The sequence below is a fragment of the Oncorhynchus mykiss genome, chromosome 17, assembly GCF_013265735.2.
Source record: "Oncorhynchus mykiss isolate Arlee chromosome 17, USDA_OmykA_1.1, whole genome shotgun sequence".
In the NCBI taxonomy this organism is placed as follows: Eukaryota; Metazoa; Chordata; class Actinopteri; order Salmoniformes; family Salmonidae; genus Oncorhynchus; species Oncorhynchus mykiss.
Genome location: NC_048581.1, coordinates 39844726 through 39867200, shown reverse-complemented (window position 1 = coordinate 39867200; position 22475 = coordinate 39844726). Strand labels below are relative to the sequence as shown.

The following is a 22475-nucleotide window of genomic DNA, read 5'->3' as shown; positions in this document are numbered from 1 at the left end:
CAAATTATTTTCTGAACAAGTAGCTCCCTTCCTATTTGAAGTATTTTTAGAGAGTATTAAAAACAATGTTCTCCCTCCTACAATGAGTCAGGGGTTAATAACACTGATACCTAAGCCTAAAAAAGAAGTGCTGCTCATTGATAACTGGCGTCCAATTTCTCTTTTTAATAATGACAACTTGCAAAAAGAATTAAAGATGTCCTGGATGGATGAATCATTGATGAAACACAGTCTGGCTTTATGAGGAACAGACATATTTCTAACAATATCAGACTAGTATTAGACATACTTGATTACTCAGACCTAATAACCGAGGATATAAAGCATTTGACACAGTAGAGCATCAGTTCCTCTTCCACTCCCTTGAGAGACTTGGCTTTGGGGATTTTTTCTGTAAGGCTATTAAGACTTTATAAAAATGGTAACAGCTCTATCAAATTGAAATATGGCACCTCACCTAGATTTGAGTTAAAGAGAGGAATTATGCAAGGTTGTCCTATCTCTCCGTACCTGTTTTTATTCATCACCCAACTTCTTACCAATTATTTTAAATAATAGTCCTGTACAAGGAATTTCCATAGCTGGTAAAGAAATTATTATAAGCCAGCTGGCTGACGATACCACACTTTCTGAAAGAAGCTAACCAAATTCCCATATCGATCAATGTGATACAATCCTTTTCCAAAGCGTCTGGTGTATATCTTAACATTAATAAATGTGAACTCATGGCTGTCAAAGATTGTGTGACACCCTCATATTATGGTATTCCAGTGAAAGAAGAACTTACATATTTAGGCATAACCATTACAAAGGATCAGAAGTCTAGAGGCTTGCTAAATTTGAACCCTCTTATTAAAACCCCCCAGAAGAAGCTACATCAATGGCTACAGAGGGACTTATCTTTAAAAGGAAGAGTCCTAATAACCAAGGCTGAAGGTATCTCTAGACTAACATATGGCGCTCTATCTTTATATCTTGACGGTAAAATAAGGACATAGACCAGATGCTTTTCAACATTCTATGGAGAAACCATACCCATTACATTAGGACAACTGTTGTAATGAACACTTATGAGAATGGTGGGCTTATTTTTCTGGACTTTACTACCTTAAATAATACTTTTAAGATCAATTGGATAAAACAATTCCTAAGAAGACCCACTTCTATGTGGAATTTTATTCCTCATCATGTCTTCTCTACTTTTGGTGGCCTTAACTTCACATTGGTTTGCAATTATAATATTGACAAAGTTCCAGTGAAACTTTCTGCTTTTCATCGGCAGGTTTTCTTGTCATGGTCCTTAATTTATAAGCATAATTTTTTTCCACACAGATATTATATAGGGAATAATTGGGATATATTGTATAAAAATACTTATTTGTTTTTAGAATATTGGTTCCAAAATAATATCCTATTGGTGAGCCAACTGGTAAATGCAGAGGGTCTTTTACTTAGTTATAAGGAATTCTTATCACTTTACAAGGTCCCTGTAACACCTAAAAAATGTGCAATTGTTTTAGATGCCATTCCCTCAGGTGTTGCTTTATTATTCAGGAATGTGTCAAGACCTGACCCTCAGAGCCTACCTTCCGTTGACCCTGTTGACTCATCAGTAGGACAGATTTGTTTCTCTTTTGGTCCATTCAACAACGGAGCGATATGAACCTTGTTTCAGCAGGATTATGTCATGCCATATTGAAATGAATTTATCGATAATATCGGTTGGAAAAAAAGTTTGGATGTTCCCACACACATACCTACTTGTTAACAAAATTAAGGAAGTTTTCTTTAAAATTATTCATAAATATTATCCTGCCAACCACTATATGAAGAAGTTTAAGGAAAACATCAACTCAAATTGTTCCTTTTGTAATGACCACCCAGAAACAGTGTTGCATCTTTTTTTGGCATTGTATTCATGTAAGAAAACTGTGGCAAGACATCAGTAGATGTATAATTGAACACATTTATGAAGATCTTACACTATTGTGGAGAGATGTTCTGCTTGGATTCTTTACCTATGATAGAAATAAGCTGAAACATTTTTATGTAATTCATTTCATTATTCTTTTGGACAAAGTTCATATTCACAAATGTAAATTTACAAACAAAACACCACATTTTCCTACCTTACAAAAATACATTTAACTGTATTTTAAGACAATTAAATACTCTACTAACAAAAAATATGTTAATAATTATAGTATGTATGAGTTTGTAAGAGTATGTATGTCCCTTAAGGTCCTTGTGTAATGTGATATTGTACCCTTAGCCCAATTGTCCTTTGTATATTATTTATATATATAATTGTGTTCTCACATGTACTTCCTGCATTGATTTGTTGTTGATAAAAAAAAAAAGATACATAAAAAATATTTTAAAAATCCTTCCTCCCTCGCCCTGCAAGTGTATACTCGACAGACGTCATGATACGTCATCAGAAGTGTCCACTTAATTTGAAGGGATAGGGTGTGTCTTTTAAGTGTTTGGACCGTAAATGTGTTATTCCTGACTCCATCTAGTTGCGTAAAAAACGTAATACGCTCCATTCTCCCCTATCATATTTGTGCTGTCTTGTTTCGTCACTGATGCACATGATCTTGCCTTTTTCAATACAAGGAATGTTTTCACCATATCCCTCGTATATGGCACAAGGATTAATTTCATAGCCCTAATTTATCACTGCGCCTTTCACTAAGCCTACTTAATTTTATTCATATTAATTTCCATAGCCTACTTGCGTTTATTTTAGCGAAGTGGATCGCTACCGCAATCTAAGTTGTGCCCTCTGCTCTTCATGACCTCGCAACACTTAAACACCTAAATTCTCTAAATGGGATTTTCTTTCACTACTAGTTTCTTCAAATAAGTTCGATATCTTTCGTTTTCGAATCCTTTTCATGAAATGAAAACGACTGTGAAGATTTGATTTGGTTCTTTACTCACTCTTCTTCTGTGCCTTGCGTGAACCTCAAGACGCTTGCTTCAAAGGTGAGTGTTGACTAGCCTACAATACTAGTTTATCTGAGGCCAAGTGAAGGAATGTCAAGACATTTTAGTATAATACATTTGCTTGACATTACACAAAGGATTCGTAATCGACAGCTTTTCTCTTGTTGGTTCACATTGCTCGCATCCCCACCACTCCACAGTGTTCTGAATTGACAGTATAATTTTTTGGCAATTTCACCCTAGGATTTATATCCTACGTCATTCATTGAGTATGTTGTTGACAGATTTCATCCCCATCGCATAGCCAACATAGGCTACTATACAATAATGCATGCTCGACCCCTCCTCGATTGAAATGAAGGTATACAAATAATCAATACACACACACTGACCATAGTAATTCAACATGGAGTTGTAACAGCACCTGCTCTGATTCATACAGCCCAATTATAACCTACCAATTAAAGCGGTTTAAGATCAGTATGTATGTGCATGATCTGCACTTAAATATACCCTAGCTAATAACCTTTATAATAACACATCTTTCACCAATGGGGTTACAATACGTTAACTTGCGTAAATAGTGACCGTCTGGTGCGCAACATTTTTTCCGGCATTTTGGTTAAACAAATATTATGATTACAGTTTATGCTTGACCCCAATCGCTTGATATATATATTTTTTGCTACAGCCCACATTTACTGGTTTGAATGAAACAGGTGTGCATCTCTGGAAATGTTGGCATGGGATGTTGCCAAGTGTCAGCATAGCTAAATGGAGGCTATTGTTCAAGTGTGGCTTAAATACACCATTGCATTATAATAGAATAACTCAGCCTCAAATGCTCCCATACACCGGTTCATAACACCCTTACCAATATAAGGATAGCTTTAGTCAATCGGATATTTTTAATATCAGATGTACTGTATATGCTGTTGAGTCTTTCTATGTCGATAGGATCTTGTTGATGTGCTTCCCCTAAGGATTTCTCCAAGAAATGATATGGGTTCAAAAGAGCCTATATAATGTGCCTCATTAAAGGGAACAGAAGCCCAGTTCCTATTTAAGTCTGTTTACATGGCTCATTGTCTGCCAATGGTTGATACTGTGTATCTACTTCCCCTTCTTACAGTGTGGAACATGGCTTAACGATGCCTCCTTTCGTTGCTTCAGGGAGAGTACCGCATTAAGTGACGGACAGAGGAAGTGGATCCAGCGTCGAGTTTATCTGCTGGGTTCTCCCCTGGCTGCACTCCTCTGCTCCACTCCCCTTCTTCCCCCTCTCCATTCATTCTCTGTGCACTGCCATGGAGGAGAGAAGATTAGATGGGACAGGCCGATAAAACCTGGTTTTCTGGAGAGTTGGGGTGAGACAAGGACTCCAGGACTGCGGAGACACTGCCGTCTCCTGTGAAGTTCTTTTATCAAAGCTTTTGACGTCCTTTTACAGGGACCACGAGACAACATCAAGGTGATTCTTGGTCCAATCTTGGGCTACGTCTCTCATGGCACCATATTCCCAATATATAGTGCACTACTTTCGACCAGAGACTTATAACCTTATTCTCAAAAGTAGTGCACTATATAGGGAATAGGGTGCCATTTGACACACCCTTGTTCCACCTATCTGGCAAGTCCAAGAATTGTTGAAAATGTATATCACTGCCATTTTGTATGTTCTTCTGTGAACCAAGCCTCAATTCAGTGGCCAGGCTATATTTAGCAGAATTGTGGATTGTTCTGAGGATTATGGATATTTTCTAAGTCGAAAATATCTGAATATTTTCCTATTTAACCATGTTTGTATTTGCTCCGTGGAACAGGGTAGACCTAAGCCAGAATGAGGAGCACACACTCCTTTTTTTGTTCACTTTTGATCTTGATAAACATGCTTGTTTCCCCCTCCAGGGAAAAAACAAGATGAGTCTTTCGATTGTCCCATCAGCCTCAAGCAAAGTCCCAACTAATTTCATCAATGGAGCAGTAGCACATGTAGGAACTATAACCATAATCCGTTGAATGTGGGGATTACAATTTTTTTATTTGCCTTGCTTGGTATGTGGAACATGCCATCAAACTGTGTTTTCCCTCATGTTGTACGCACACACATAGTGCATTCGGAAAGTATTCAGACCCCTTGACTTTTTCCTAATTTTGTTACATTACAGCATTATTCTAAAATTGCTTAAATAGTTTTTTCCCCTCAATCTACACACAATACCGCATAATGACAAAGCAAAAATAGTTTAGACAATTTAGCTAATTTATCAAAAATAAACTGAAATATCACATTTACATAAGTATTGACCATTTACTCAGTACTTTGTAGAAGCACCTTTGGCAGCGGTTACAGCCGCTCTTCTTTGGTATGTTTGGCACATCTGTATTTGGGAAGTTTCTCCCATTCTTGTCTGGAGATCCTCTCAAGCTGTCCGATTGGATGGGAGGCGTTACTGCACAGCTATTTTCAGATCTCTCCAGAGATGTTCGATTAGGGTCCAGGTTCTGGCTGGGCCACTCAAGGACATTCAGAGACTTGTCCCGAAGCCACTCCTGCGTTGTCTTGGCTGTGTGCTTAGGGTCGTTGTCCTGTTGGAAGGTGAACCTTCGCCCCAGTTGGAGGTCCTGAGCTCTCTGGAGCAAGTCTATGTCAAGGATCTCTCTGTACTTTGCTCCGTTCATCTTTCCCTCGATCCAGTCTCTGCCACTGAAAAACATCCCCAAAGCATGATGCTGCCACACATGCTTCACTATAGGGATGGTGCAAGATTTCCTCCAGACGTGACGCTTTGGATTCAGTTCAAAGGGTTCAATCTTGGTTTCATTAGACCAGAGAATCTTGCTTCTCATGGTCTGAGAGTCTTTAGGTGTCTTTTGGCAAACTCCCAAGCAGGCTGTCATGTGACTTTTATTGAGGAGTGGCTTCCGTCTGGCCACTACCATAAAGGCCTGATTTGATGAAGTGCTTCAGAGATGGTTGTCCTTCTGGAAGGTTCTCCCATCTCCACAGAGGGACTCTGGAGCTCTGTCAGAGTGACCATCGGGTTCTTGGTCACCTCCCTGACCAAGGCCCTTCTCCCCCTATTGCTTAGTTTGGCCAGGCGGCCAGCTCTAGGAAGCCCTGGTGGTTCCAAACCTCTTCCATTTAAGAATGATGGAACATACTGTGTTCTTGGAGACCTTCAATACTGGAGAAATGTTTTGGTATCCCTTCCCCAGACCTGTGCCTCGACACAATCCTGTCTCGGAGCTCTACGGACAATTCCTTCGACCTCATGACTTGCTTTATACTCTGCCATCCACTGTCAACTGTGGGACCTTAAATTGAAAGGTGTGTGTGCCTTTCCAAATCATGTCAAATCAATTTAATTACCACAGGTGGACTCCAATCAAGTTGTAGAAACATCTCAAGGATAATCAATTGAAACAGGATGCACATGAGCTAAATTTTCAAGTCTCATAGGAAAGGGTCTGAATACTTATAAGGTATCTGGGGTTTTTTTGTGCTAAAATTTCTAAAATCCTGTTGTCACTTTGTTATTATGAGGTATTGTGTGTAGATTGCTGAGGAAAATGTTTTATTTGGAATAAGGCTGTAATGTAACAAAATGTTGAAAAGGTCAAGGGGTCTGAATACTTTCCGAAGGCACTGTACATGCATGCACACAGTACATTCACATACTCTACAGTACACATGGCTATGGATGCCTATCTATGGCTTTTCTCACACTGCATATGCGCACACACATTGTCATTTTTGTGTTTTAGGACTTTGAACTCGAATGAGTTTGGTTTCCCCTGTATGGAACTGCCCCTAAACCTATATTTTGATTCCTAATACAAAACTCCTTACAATTCCCCTCACTAGCACCACATATTTACACACCCCCATTCATTCAAACATTTTGTATTTCTTCCATTGATTGCTACCAGCAACATGAATTGGAACTACACGCTAGACTTCCTATGGACTGGAGAACCTGCATTTTTTTTATGGAACGAAAAAAAGTGTTGATCTGTCTTCATCCTCAGGTGCCTGTTCACATCGGTTGGCAGTGAGAGGAGTGGTTGGTTGGTTGATTCTGGTTTTCAACCAACCACCAAATCAGTCCCTCTCCCCTTCCTCAGTCCACCTTTCCATCTCCCTCTCGCTCGCTCACTTCCTATCCATCACCCTTTCGCTCGCTCTCTTCCTATCAATCTCTCTCTTTCTCGCCTGCTGTCTTCCTATCTCTGAGTATTGTAACTGGGAACAAATCACATCATCACAGATCCTGTTGTTCAAGCTTTCTTGCTCCATATTAGGGGATGTGCTACTAGTTATGCAGCTGCAGCATTAGTTCCATTGTTTACACACTAACTTTGAGGCTACTATGGGTGTGCTGGTCACATTGTCCTCCTGTCAAAGAGCAGTTACAGTCCGTTGAGAAGTTTCGACAGTGTTTCGAAACTCATAAATTGCTTCCTTCCCTCTTCTCCTGAAAAGCCTCATTGATACTGATTGGTGACAGTAGGGCACAATATTGTGGAACGTTCAAATAGAAATGCAGTATGTAGAACAAACATGTACATGTAGATTAAGGACTCAAGTCAGCTCTGTTCCTGACATTTCTATGGGCAAGTTGTGTACTAAAGGTGGCCCAGGTGATATCACTGAACAGGAGCATGGTTGCATTCCGATTCTCTACCCTTCTGCTTAATGCACAATCCTCCCTCATTGATGTGTAGGAACAATGGTGGGAAATAGCCAGCCAATGCTTGCACCAACCCAAAGCTTTTAAATCGATGACAAGGAGTGTGGAAGTGCACACCTCGGGAGAAAGATCGAGAATCGAGAGACAACCTCTGTGTGGTCGTGGAGGAAAGACGTCTGTGATGGTTGTTTTGAAGTTATTTCGTGCATCCTGTACAGCAGACAGCTCTAGCGATTAAGCTTTACCTCCAGTTGAAGGCAAAAGGGTTTGGGATGTATCTCAACCGTGTTCCGTCACTATGGTCTCTCTTCCTATAGTTTTTAATCGATTTGTATGGCACTCTGCTTATCTTTTGTCACAGTTCACTGAGCAATACACTAATTTTTCAAATGCAAGCTTAGGGGCAAGAAAAATGGCCATGTGTTGTTCATAGAGAGAAACCTTGTGATGAACCAAACCCGTAACCCTGGAAACCCATCTTTCTATGACCAGTAGCCTGGGTCACAGGTTCATTGGGATGTTCTTTAAATCAGGTAATGAAAAATTAATTAGGGATGTCGGGTTTTCTACAATAAGTTGCATGCTGTTCTAATGTAGCATGTGCTAGTTTAGCAACAGCACCGGTATTCTGCGCAACACTGCCTTCCATCAGAACGCTGCACTCTGTAATGCTGCTGTCAGTAGTAGGCTTATTGGTATACCACTAAAACCAAAGCTTTTTTTTTACCACTAAAACCAAAGCTTTTTGGGGAAAAAAATTAAATAAAGAAATTGGGCATTCTCAGTAGATAGAAACTGGATGTACTACCCAAACTTATGTTTCAATTAGCTTTCTCCATTTTGTAGCCTACTGAACACAATGAACCAGTTCTCAAGGACTTTGAAATCATTTATACTTTTACTTTTGATACTTAAGTACATTTTATCATTTACATTGTCTTTTGATAATTAAGTATATTTAAATCCAAATACTTTTAGACTATTACTCAAGTAGTATTTTACTGGGTGGCTTTCACTTTTTCCTTTTTCCCCCACTGCAATTTTTCCACCACTGCAACTGAGTACAGGAAATGCAGAAAATGATAAAAGTGCTGAAATTTGTTTTAGTCGAATTGAACAGTATAAAACAATCAGCATGGAGAAAGACTCATTGAAATCACTTAGAGTGTATGTGTTGCCACCCTAGGATCACTCACTACTCATAAAGCAAATGTAGTACTTTTATCATTCAAAAACTTTTTTATTTTTTATTTTTAAATACCGTGATATAATATTTTGGCCATATCGCCCAGCCCTAGCATGAATGCACACGCATGAACGCACACACACAGCATGTTCCTTACCTTTTCATCTGAGTACACACACACACACACAACAATGTCTTAAAAACCCCAAAACAGAGAAGAAATCTCCACACCTGCACTCGAATGTGTCTAAAAATCCATTCACACTCATGGACAAATGCAGCAACACATACACAACCACAACCTCAGATGCTGCAACAGCACCCCCCCCCCCCCCCCCCATTCCTTTTTTTAGCTCTTCCCAGTTAATCTGCTCCTCCCCCACACTCTGTTAGTCACACTCAACCCTGTCTGTGTTCACACGGCCGTAACACATCTCGACAAGAGGAACACATATGTGTAACTGCTGTTCATTGACTACAGTTCAGCATTCAACACTATTGTTCCCTTCAAGCTCGACACCAAGCTCAGAACCCTGGGTCTGGACACCACCCTCTGCAACTGAATCCTGGACTTCCTGACGGGCAGACCACATGCTGTAAGGATTGGCAACAGCACCTCTTAACACTGGGGTGCCCCAGGGGTGTCCTCAGTCCTCTGCTGTTCGCCCATGACCGCGTGGCTTTGCACGTCACCAACTCCATCATAAAGTTTGCTGACGACACCACGGTTGTAGGCCTGATAACCAACAGCGCCGAGTCAGCCTTTAGGGAGGAGGTAAGTGAAATGGTGTTACGGTGTCATGACGACAACATGAGCAAAAGAAAGGAGTTGATTGTTGACTTCAGATATCAGATGAGGGATAATGTCCCAATCTACATCAATGGGACTGTAGTAGAGAGAGTCACAAGTTTTAATTTCCTTGGAGTCCACATCACCAAGGACTTACTTGTCCTGGACCAACAACACCATCACTCTTGTCAAGAGGGCGCAACAGCATCTCTACTTCCTAAGACGGCTGGATAAATTCTGCATGCTGCCCCGGGTTCTCTCCAAATAATACCACAGCATTATCGAGAGCGTACTAACTAGTTGCACCATGGCCTGGTAAGGAAATGTCTCCATCCACGACCGCCAGGCCCTCCAGTGGGTGGTGAAGATGGCCCAGTACATCACTGGGACCGTGCTTCCACCCATCCAGGACATCTACTCGAAACGAAGGCTGAGGAAGGCACGCAGCATTATTAAGGATCCCACATACTCCAGCCACAAGCTGTTCTCTCCCTTACCGCCGGGCAGACGGTATCGGAGAATGAGACTGCTGAACAAGCCATCAGACTGCTGAACACTTGAACTGGACTGGCCAGCTGCTCTGATTCTCCCAACCTTTGCACAACTGACTGCTACCAGACTCTTATTATACTGCTCAATTTATACACTTGCCCCCCATCCCCCTTTCCCCAATACACAAGTAAATATTGTACTATAAATTGCCTTCCTGAATTTTACTTATGCTAAAATGTTTATTCTACTCAACTGCCATTTGCTTTGATCATATTCTTGTTTTTGACTATTTCTTATTGCTGTTGCATTTTCGAGAAGGAACCTGTAGGTAAGCATTTCATTGGACGATGCATGCCATGTATATCCCGTACGACAAATAAAGATTGAAACTTGTCTGTACACACACACAGTTAACTGGATTTGAGAGACGTGTGTGTGTGTGTGTCAGAGCTTCTGTTCTCAGGGACAGATCATAACAGCTGCTCACACACACTAACTGTCTGGAACTGAGAGGCCTGCTGCTCACAACGGAACAAGCTGTGTGCATGTGTATCATCTAGCCTGTAATAGGCTTCCTCACTGTGGCTCATTTTGTTGTGCAGAGAGAAGAATTGAACTGGTGTTTGTGTCCATGTTTGTAACTGAGAGTACGTAAGAACAGGATTCAACTTGAAATGCAGCGGTTTTTAACTAACACTAGAATTACAGATGATGACGACAAGCGTTGTTGCCAACTTCGACCAAGTCCGATATTTCCGTTCATCGCAATTATACACTGTCTTATTGTGTAAATCTGTATTTATTTATGGTTGGTGTTCACCAGGTTGGTTTTCATTATTTTAAAATGTTTTGCAATAGAAAACAAAATAAGTGTGCCGTGTTGGACAAGTCCAGGTAGTCCCCTCCTTGTTTCAGCCTGTTTTATTTTGTTTGGGTCCTAATGAACCCCACCCTGCTGAATGATTATACCGTTGCACGGAAAGGGGTTAGTTAGAACCAATCAGGAAGAGTGGTGTCTCTCCATCCAATCATGAGTTCTGGCTTGAGGGAATTGAATTCAGTGTATAGAATTGAATTGAGAGATTGCATTGAATCAAACAGGTCTAATCTGCATTAAGAAAGATTGAAATGGATCAACTTGAGATTTTAATCATTGTTTCTTTTACTCAGGCCTGCTGATGGGAGTCGGCAAGAGCAAGCCTAAGGAGCCGGGTCAGCGCTCACTGAGTCTGGATGGAACCATTGGAACAGGCTTGGACAGCATGCACCACCACCTCAGCCCAGCCCAGCAGACTCAGACCCCCAACAGAAGTCCCGCCGTAGGGGGCACGAGGCGTGGCCACCACCCCGGGCATGCCCCCACCAACACCCCTGAGCTGGCACTGTTCGGCGGGGTGGACCACACGGGCAGCATCATCTCTCCTCACAGAGGACCACTGGCAGGTAAGTGGAGCAGGTGGAATGATTTCAGATCTTACAATGACAGCCTTGTCAGGTCATATTCATCAGGCACCAAATTAAAGAAAACAAACTAAAACAGTGAGGCACTGCCTGTCCCATAAGAAACACACATTTTTGTTTTTCTGTTGAAAAAGGGTTAAAAAAAAGTTTTCTTTTGCTTGCTCTAATAAACATAACCCTGATTCTAGCCCTTCTAGTGTAGATTGGCTCTGATAGTTGAGGCTTTTTATTTAATTTAAAAGTTTATGACCTTTCCAAAGCATCATCTCTCCTCACAGAGGACCACTGGCAGGTAGGTGGAGCAGGACGTTCCAATGCTGCCTGGGCTGCATGAAGCAGGGAAAAACATTATGGAACATTCAAATGGAAATATGTTACATGTCCCTTTGGAATGTAAATGTCACCCATTTCTTTTAAATAATTATTTCTCAATAATTTTGGGTACAGATTAAGTGTAAAGCAAACATCCTTCCCCTGAAGGATCTTTCTATGGATTTTGTTTGAGGAAGATCCAAAATGTCATCATTGACACGAATGCCCCTTTTTTTTTTTATCAACTAGACTAAACTGGATTTGATGTCCTTAGGCCCTAAAGCGTAGTTCAGAGTTTGGGCACCGTCGCTCTAAAGCAGCGCTTAGAAAAACACCCTAATTCACAATGAAGGTAAAGGAACAATTTGCTTATTTTTTACCTCATGTTCATGATATCCAGCACCTACCAGTGTCTTATCTTTTTGACTACAAAACATAGAAACACACCATTTTCACATATATAGGAAGTAAAACATATTTTAAGTGTTCCCTTAAGGCCGTAACTGCTTAGAGTGCAAAACCATCTTCAGTTTGACTTTGAAGACTCACAGACCAGACAACGTTATAATATCCAAGTTCAGCGCCAGGCATCTAACTATGTGTCAGTAATTATTTTGCATTTCCTGTAAAGAGATTGGTTGCCCTCTCATATTGGGAATGTTCTGCAGGCTCGGGTTATCCCCATCCGGCAACTAATTAACCAATCAATGTAGGCCCGAGATTCCACGTTCTAAATCTGGTGGTTGTTGTAAGCTATATATGTTGTTACCTTCAAGGACTATTGGGCAGCCCTAATGTAAATGCCCGATATCTCTTTTTGGGAGATGCTAAATTGTAATATACAGTCCAGTGTTTCCTCTTTTTTTTCCTGATGGTGAAGTGCAAAGACCTCCAGTGTAATGTTTTAAGATGCGAATGCCAAAATATTAAATTGAGACAACATATGTAAGCGGGGGCAACGGAGCTAGTAATCCTCCTGCCTGAGTAATGGTTACGGAAAGAATAATACCCAGTTCTATGAATCTATGTTAATATTCAGGTTTATATCAATATGAGCTGTATATTGCAGGAAGAGGATACTGTACTTTTTTCCTTTTGCTGTTAATCAGATGTGTGTTAGCCCAAATCTCCCATGTCTAAGATACAGTGTTTGTGTGTGTGTGTCTGTCCCACAGGAGGTGTCACTACATTTGTGGCGCTCTATGACTATGAGTCACGGACTGCCTCGGACCTGACGTTCAAGAAAGGCGAGCGGCTGCAGATCGTCAACAACACGTAAGGAGATGCCCACGCCATCATCTTCCTGTTTAGATCCAACTTATCCACGCTGTACTTCCACCTAGACACACACACTCATCCAGACATAGACAAACTCAAACACACACGTTGTTCTGTAAATACAGACACATGCATGCAAGCACTTTGTATAAACACACACCCATGCTCGCACACACACACACACACACACACACACACAGTCACAGAGTGCCCACTTATTCATAATTCCTCGTTAGCCAGACAACGTCTGTCCCCTTTCTCTCGACCCCATCACCTCGGTACAACTCGACTACTAATGCTTTCAGATCTTACATTGACAGCCTTGTCAAGTCATGTTCATTAGGCACCAAATGAAAGAAAACAAACTAAAAGCACTGCCTGTTCTATAAAAATCACACGTTTTCATTTTTCTGTTGAAAAACGTAACGGAACGTTTTATGTTGTGTGCTCTAATAAACACAACCCAGATTGTAGCCCTTCTAGTGTTGATTGGGTCTAATTGTTAAAAATGATTTTTTTGTTTTGTTTTTATTTCCAAGTCTATGACCTTTCCAAAGCATCTCTTTAAAGGACCACAAGCCAGTTTGTTTCCAAAATCTTTATTTGTTCCTTCACTGGGTATTTTGGTTGCAGCAGGAAAAAATACAAAATACACAAGTACAACAGAGCTGCGTTAGAGACATAACTCATAAGACACTATAGGAAGACATTTAAAATGCATGGTTCAAATACAACCACTTCAGGTCAAGCCATTTTGGATTGTATTTTTTTCAGTTTTCCTGTTATTGTTCAATGGTCTGAAATGCTTGAAGTCTTGTCTTGTGTGCTGTGCAGTGTTGTTTGCTGCATTTCTCTCCATGTTTTTGATGTTCTTTGCTGTTTCTGTTATTTCTTTCTCTCACGCTTCATGGTTTCTCTTAGGAGAAAGTACAGTTTCAGGTCAGTGAACTAGTCCTTTCTGAGCCCCCTGTCTTAACTTATCTCACCACTGTTCCTCTTTCCATTGAACCTGTTTTTCCTCAAAATGTGCACTGAGGTAATATTTGTTAACCCAAGCTACATCATGTGGAGTAACCAGTCTTATTTTGTTGTTGAGATAATTACTGGTCACTACAAGCAAACCAAACAATTGTGCTTATGAAGGCAAAGGTGAAAAGGCACAGAATATGGTATAATCAGTCATATTGTGTTCACTTGGTATCCCTGTTTTATTAATTCTAATTTAGTCAAGAGAGTTAATTTTATTAACCTGTGAGTTTCATGATATGAGCACAGAAATCAGTTTACTCACGGTGGTGTTTTTAGGCTTCAACCACTGTCAAATAGTCTGTATCTGATGTGAATAACCAGTTAGTACCCTGAATGAACCCAGGGAAGGGTTCTGATTGTCCCAGTCCCAATAACCCTGTCGTCTCCTCCTCTCCTCTGTCGTGCTGCAGGGAAGGGGACTGGTGGCTCGCTCGGTCTCTGACCACTGGAGAAAGCGGTTATATCCCCAGCAACTACGTGGCCCCCTCTGACTCCATCCAGGCAGAAGAGTACCTCAACTTTTCTTTCTTCCTGTTTTCTCGCAGATTGCCGTTTATTGTCATGAATCTTGTCCTGGAGGCAGAACTGAGTGATTTCCAATAGATGGGCCAGCTGTATTCAAAATTGGCTAAACTGTAAAAATGTGTGATTTTTTTGTTGTTGCATTTTGGTCTTAATGTAAGGTTAGGCATTAGGTGTTAGCAGTGTGGTTAACGTTAGGTTTAAAATCAGATTTTATGACTTTGTGGCTGTGCCAGCTAGTGGTTTTCAAAATTCTCCAAATGTGCAAAAGCAGTGCTTCATAGGGACATTAAAGGGACATTTACCCTTCAAAATCAAAGTTTGTCAGGTGTTTTCAGAGCTGAAAAGTGGTTTTCTGTTGAGAGTACTCCACGTCCAAGGCCATCTATTTTGTAGATCCAGCTATATGTCACAATCCAAAATGAATGAAAAAGATAAGTACCATATTTAAGAACCATATAACATCTTAGTGCTTATTATTATTATTATTATTTCCATTTATTTGGTTGAGGCATGTAACTGGATCTACACAATCAATAGCACGAAATGGAAACTCTTCTTAACATTACGCTGTTTTTGATGTCTGAAAACATGACCACAACTATGACGACGTTCCTTTAAAGCTGCTTAGTGGCAGGTTCTCACTGTTCTTTCTCACTCACTCTGGCCCACATTCGCAGGTGGTATTTTGGGAAGATAACTCGGCGCAACTCGGAGAGGCTCCTTCTGAGTTTACAGAACCGACGAGGAACCTTCCTGGTCCGAGAGAGCGAAACCACTAAAGGTGAGAAGAACCTCTGAGAGAGCGACAGCCATTTTAGACATGGATTAGAAGCACTTTGATTATTGTCAAATTCCTTGTTGACGTTCTCCTTTCTTTTTTGAAGTTGTCCTTTCTAACACAGAATGTACTGACCAAATGCGTAAATATATACTTTTTGGGTCTTTTTGTCCCGGGGGCCTCTAGCTGTGGATCGGTGGCGTAGGGAGGGGGTTATTTTGGAGGAATTGGGGGAGTGAAGCACCTGTGAATGGACGGGGGGTGGGGGGGGGGGGGGGTGAATGAATCACACAAGCAGAGCTAAGGGTGCTGGATTTCCTCTGGCTATAAAATCTCTGCGTACACACACACACACACACACACACACACACACACACACACACACACACACACACACAGTCACAGTCACACACACAAACACACACAGGGGGAGGGTCTAGGGAAAGGATTTACAGCGTAGGGTGCTTTAGATTCCATTCTGCAGGGCATAGAGCTCATGTTCTAGGGTATAGAGTTCATATGGTGTAGCGTGTAGTTTGGTCTAGGCATGGTGTATGCTGATGTGTGTGTGTGTGTAGGGTGCATAGTAGTGTGTAGGGCTTGTGTTATAGTGGGGATGATCTATGCCATAGTGTTGAGGGTGCAAGTATTCTAATCTGCAGTAATATTTTAGAGAGAAAGGCTTGTGTTGTAGTTTTGTAGTATTTATGCCATAGGGTGTATGGTGCATGCAGAAGTGTGCAGGGTTCATGCTTTTAGAGCACTTGTTAAACTCCAGTCCTCGAAGGCCGATTGTCTGCAGGTTTTCACGCCTTCATTGTACTTGCTTTTAATAATTACAGTCATTGATTAGTGACCTCCCCTCATCTGGTTGTCTAGGTCTTAATTGGAAACAAATTGCAGACCGGATTGGAATTGAGTTTGACTCCCCTGCTTTAGAGGGTAGAGTAGGGTTGCATGCTCTAAGTAGTGTGCTTCATTCCTTCAGTCCTGGCTCAGGGGGTACTGTTAGAGCATGGCGCTGGCAACATTAGTCTTGCCGCCGGTTTGATCTGAAGTCCGGAGAGCATGATCATACTTAATTTCATTACTGGTTTGATTCCCACATGGGCCACATACACAGAGTGCACAAAACAGTAGGAATACCTGCTCTTTCCACCACATAGACTGACCAGGTGAAAGCTATGATCCTTTTTGATGTCACCTGTTAAATACTCTTCAATCAGTGCAGATGAAGGGGGAGATACAGGTTAAAGAAGGTTTTTTAAGCGTTGAGACATGGATGTGTGTGTGTGCCATTCAGAGGGTGAATTGGCAAGACAACATATTAAAGTGCCTTTGAATGGGGTATGGTATTAGGTGCCAGGCGCACTGGTTTGAGTGTGAAGAACTGCAACGCTGCTGGGTTTTTCCCGCTCAACAGTTTCTCGTGTGTATAAGAAATGGTCCAAACCCAAAGGACACGCCAGCCAACTTGACACAACTGTGGGGAAGCATTTGAGTCAACATGGGCCAGCATCCCTGTGGAACGCTTTTGACACCTTGTAGAGTCCATGCCCCGATGAATTGAGGCTGTTCTGAGGGCAAAAGGAGGTGCAACTCAATATTAGGAAGGTGTTCCACTTTTGTTGTGCACCCAGTGTATTCTGTACATGTTTATTAGGTACACCACCCCGTTCACAAATCTTTTGCTCCTACAGACAGTGATGCACGTGGTCGTGGCTTGCTATATAAAGCAGGCGGACAGGCATTGAGGCATTCAGTTACTGTTTGGTTGAACGTTAGAATGGGCAAAACTCGTGACCTAAACGACTTTGAGCAGTGGAGGATCCTCAGAGGATCCTCCTGCGTTCTAGTGGTTATGTTGACTATGACGTTAATGACGATGTAGATCCAGCTATATGTCACAATCCAAGGTTTGGCTTTGAAAGTTTTTTTCCCCCCTGGTCACAGAAAGCTGATGTGTTGTGCACTGAAGTCTATAAGCGATGAGAATGGTGAGAGGAGGAGAGCACGTAGATGCGAGAAGGAATTATACAACGATCAAAGGGATCATGCTGTTTGTATGTGGCTGCAAACAGAACAATACAGGGTGAAAAACATACATGAATTTATACACAATTTATTTACATTAATAGTAAAAAGGCCGTGTTCATAAAAAAATATTGTATATACAGTACCAGTCAAAAGTTTGTACACACCTACTCATTCAAGGATTTTTCTTTATTTGTACTATTTTCTATATTGTAGAATAATAGTGAAGACGTCAAAACTATGAAATAACACATATGGAATCATGTAGTAACCAAAAAAGGGTTAAACAAATTCTTCAAAATAGTCACCCATTGCGTTGATGACAGCATTGCACACTCTTGGCATTCTCACAACCAGCTTCGTGAGGAATGCTTTTCCAACGGTCTTGAAGGAGATCCCACATATGCTGAGCACCTGTTGGCTGCTTTTCCTTCACTCTGCGGTCCAACTCATCCCAAACCATATCAATTGGGTTGATGTCGGGTGATTGTGGAGGCCAGGTCATCTGATGCAGCATCATCATTCTCCTTCTTGGTCAAATAACCCTTACACAGCCCAGAGGTGTGTTTTGGGTCATTGTCCTGTTGTAAATCAAATGGTAGTCCCACTAAGTGCAAACAGATGGCATGGTGTATCGCTACAGAATGCTGTGGTAGCTATGCTGGTTAGTGTGCCTTGAATTCTAAATAAATCACAGATAGTGTCACCAGCAAAGCACCCGGTGGGAACCCCACGTGCGGAGATCATCCGTTCACCTATTCTGCGTCTCGCAAAGACACTGCAGTTGGAACTAAAAATCTCAAATTTGGATTAGTTTCCGGATTGACTGACCTTCATGTCTTAAAGTAATGGTGGACTATTGTTTCTCTTTGCTTATTTGATCTGTTCTTGCCATAATATGTACTTAGTCTTTTACCAAACTAATTAAGAAGGAAATAAATTCCACAAATTAACTGAAATGCTTTCCAGGTGACGACCTCATGAAGCTGGTTGAGAAAATGCCAGGAGTGTGCAAAGCTGTCATCAACAAAAATACCTTTTTGTTTACTACATGATTCCATATGTGTTATTTCACAGTTTTGATCTCTTCACTATTATTCTACAATGTAGAAAATAGTAGTAATAAAGAAAAACCCTTGAATGAGTAGGTGTGTCCAAACTTTTGACTGGTACTGTAAATTAAATGGCAACGACCGCCACTGAATCGACAGTGCCAGACTCGCCGGTTTCAGTATCTCTGAAACGTCTGGACTCTTGGACGCACGACAGTGTATATGATTTACTGAGAATGGTTACAAAAAAACATCCAGTCAGCTGTAGTCCTGAGGTTGAAGGAGAATGGCAGGAATTGTGCAAGCTAACAGGCGGGCCACAAACAGGCAAATAATGGTGCAGTACAACAGTGGTGTGTAGAACGGCATCTCGGAATGTACAACTCGTTGGTCCTTGATTACGAATAGGATGTTGCAGTAGACTACCACACCGGGTTCCACTCTATCAGCTAAAAACAAAAAGAAGCAGCTCCAGTGGGCACGTGATCACCAACACTGGACAATTGAGCAGTGGAACATTGCCTGGTCTGCAGAATCCCGTTTCCTGTGGCATCATTCTGATGGCAGAGTAAGGATTTGGCGTAAGTAGCGTCCATGGCCCCATCCTGCCTGGCACACGTTAGGTCCCTCGATACCAATTTAGCAATATTTCCGTGCCCCAAAAAAATGGAGCTATTCTAGGGGCAAAAGGGGGTCCAACCCGGTAATAGATGAGTGTAACTAATAAACTTGATCCCAGGAAGAGCTAATGGGGATCCATAATAAATACAAAACTGGCCACTGAGTGTATATGTCACTGTTAAAGTTGACAGTTCTTTAAGTGGCTTTGGATAAAAGTCTCTTTTTATAATGACTGTTTTATATTATAACATGCAAGTGTCTCACAATTGAAGTGTATGGGAAGTGCGTAATCAGAATTTGCTCTTCGTATGCACTCACCATGGATTCTACAGGTAGTGGTACAGCTGTGAGTGCTGACTGTTGATTGTGTGTTAGTGATTTATAAAGGCGTAGGGAGTGGAGTTTCACAGTTGCATGTTGTTAGAAATAACGCTAGAGCACAGTGCTATTGAGGCTTACCCTCTGTACTGGTTGTAGTGTACAAGTTGTTTTTAGCATCAGCCGTTCCAAATTAATTTAGTTCTATTATTGTTATTATTGTTTGTGTATTCAATTTAATTTGTTTTGACCCATCCCTCGTTACACACACACACTTTGTAATTCTTTTCAAATTATTTTCTAATTCTATTTTTATGAACAGGAGCCTATTGCCTGTCCGTGTTGGACTATGACAACACTAAAGGCCTCAACGTCAAACACTACAAGATACGCAAGCTAGACAGCGGCGGTTTCTATATCACCTCACGCACCCAGTTCAGCAGTCTGCAGCAACTGGTCTTCCACTATCGCAGTAAGTAACACATTCTAATCACATTTGTGACACCTTTGCCACTTACTTACAAAAATTCCTATTATACAGAGAGTAACACCAAACTTGAATTGAATGTTTTTCTATTTATTTGTCCATGTACTATAATATGCATGTCAAGGTCATGATTGGGGCAATTGTCATTCTGTTTTCCAACTAGTGTAAATATATATATATATATATATATATATATATATATATATATATATATATATATACTTTTTCTTACATGGTATGCAGTGTCTTTGTCAAGCATATTGATCATGCGTCAAAGTGAAACAGACATTGCTAAATAACTCAATAAGAATATCCAACAGATTGGCACATCTGACTATTATCAGCAATGTCTCGCAGAAAACTCTGCTTTTACTGCCTAATGTGGATAGTGCTAGCAAGGGTGGACAGTGATAAATGTCTAGGTGGTAACAGTATACCTCTTTCTATCTTTCGCTACCTAACCCCAGAGCATGCAGACGGGCTGTGCCACTGTCTGACGGAGGTGTGTCCCGTGCTGAAGCCTCAGACCCAGGGCCTGGCCCGCGATGCCTGGGAAATCCCACGGGAATCGCTCCACCTCGACCTCAAACTGGGCCAGGGCTGTTTTGGAGAGGTCTGGATGGGTAAGATGCGCGTGCACACATTAGCTCTTTACGGATGTATTTGTATCTGCATTTAATCCACCAAAAAGGATTGATTTTATCAAATGCAGAGAACACGCTTGGGAAGAAACCCCCATTCTAAGCCTATCTTGCCTTGGCGCTGTCTTGTCTTTACTATCATTAACTGAAGACTGATAGTTTTTATCAAAGATTCTCTGTAATTAGTTATTACGCGATTAGACTGATTAATCATGTAACTGTTATTACTAGGAAGTCGGGGCACCAAGGACAAATATTCAGATTACAAAGTTATCATTTCATAAAATAACTTTTCAGATATTTTATCTGATCAATTAGTCTTCGAAATAATTTATTATTTACTTTACCTCCCGTTAGTCTCATTCCAAACGTCGTACATTTTTGGGTATCTGCACGAACCCAGTCTTCACTATGAGTCATCCATACATCAATTGTCTTAAATCATTTATTTATTACCAACTAAGTAATTCACAGAAATGCATAAACAAACAAACAAACAAGGTAAATGTGGTTACATGAAATGAGAATGTGCCCTAGTGGGCTAAACCGGCATGGCGGCTTGTTAGACAAAAGGGGAAGTGGGGGTCGACTAAGAAGTCACTACAAAGTGATAATTATAACAATTGAAATGCTAATCCTTTGCACATGAACGCTCACTCATTCGGGAACAACTGCAATCAATATATATATTTAAGCTCAGTGTGTCGTCTAGATCGCTGGTGAAAAGTCAATTTATTTTGTAGAATTGTCCGTCTCTCTCCCTCTCTCTCTCTGTCGTGGTTAGTGGATAGTTCAGAGTGACATTAATTTGTTTCGTTATAGAATGGATGTTTCGGCGGTTGTCGTTCTTTGCGTTCAATGATACCGAATTCCCAGCTGCAGACTAGTAATTAATATCAAAGACTTGTTCTTATTCTGTCGGTATCGATAGTCTAAGAGTTTAAGCACGTGGTATGGTTAAAATATTCAGCAATGGTCTACAACCTTTGTCCCCTTTATAATGGAGAAAAACATGTTCTCCAACCTTTAGCGATCTCGTAATTGAGGTAAGCTCGGTCTGCTGATCGAAAACCCGAGTGGGGGTTTTATTAGGAATGGCAGAAAAGGGCTGTCCCAGGATGTCTGACCCTATAACTGGGCTCGGGGGCGGTCCTCTGATTTAGTTAACTCCAATCCCCTTTTTGAGGTTTCCTTCATTAAACAGTCCAAAATCATATTACACACTTTAACAAACAGTATCATACTCACTCATTCATCTTATATAATAATTAGATGTAAACCTCATATCTGAGGCTATTATATAAACAGCGTTATGGTAATGTGGCCACACCGTCTCCCATGAGCTTCCCCAAGTTGTGACAAACGGACCAGTTCGTAGCTGGATTCTTCACCGATCTTTTATACTTTCTCCGGAACATGAAATTTGTTCGTACCTCAAGTTCTGTGAGGTGGAAGGATTTCCTTTGTTCTCCATGAAAACCTACTCTCTCTATACTGTGTGGCCATGTGGCAGGGGTTCTCAGGAATTCACAACCTCTCTGACCACAGCAACCTAGTTGAAGGAGGCAAGGGGGAGGCAGGGAGAGGGGGATGGGGCTTGCTATACCCAAAGAGGCCAACGTCATGACAGCGCGCTACAGCAATGCTGGACACTGTTTAAAAGTCAATTTATGCTTGATCCGGCAATGCGGTCCGAAGGCCTAGGATGGATGTGGTGACACAATTGCGGAACCTCCGGCTTGTCTTTGTAATAATGCGGAGGGCTCCGTGTAAATCCGCATTGACATTAAGGAAGTTGTCAAGGAAGTGAGTTTGTGTTTGTACA

At 41.2% G+C, this 22475-nt stretch overlaps 1 protein-coding gene across 7 annotated transcripts in view; it reads left to right on the top strand.

Annotated features, from left to right (window-relative positions):
- The first annotated feature begins 2539 nt into the window (after window positions 1–2539).
- The window catches only part of LOC110493886 (proto-oncogene tyrosine-protein kinase Src), a 33053-nt gene continuing 13117 nt past the window's right edge, over window positions 2540–22475 (top strand). The window contains exons 1-9 of one of the 7 annotated variants that reach the window (XM_036949869.1): window positions 2540–2991; window positions 4085–4423; window positions 11285–11557; window positions 13063–13162; window positions 14087–14104; window positions 14605–14703; window positions 15397–15500; window positions 19845–19994; window positions 20477–20632. In XM_036949869.1, coding sequence (XP_036805764.1) covers window positions 11293–11557; window positions 13063–13162; window positions 14087–14104; window positions 14605–14703; window positions 15397–15500; window positions 19845–19994; window positions 20477–20632 — 892 coding nt within the window. In that variant the 5' untranslated portion in view covers window positions 2540–2991; window positions 4085–4423; window positions 11285–11292. Of the gene's footprint in view, window positions 2992–4084; window positions 4424–9223; window positions 10443–11284; window positions 11558–13062; window positions 13163–14086; window positions 14105–14604; window positions 14704–15396; window positions 15501–19844; window positions 19995–20476; window positions 20633–22475 lie in introns of those variants that run through there. The other 6 variants (XM_036949865.1, XM_021568447.2, XM_036949868.1 and 3 more) reach the window with 6 other exon arrangements.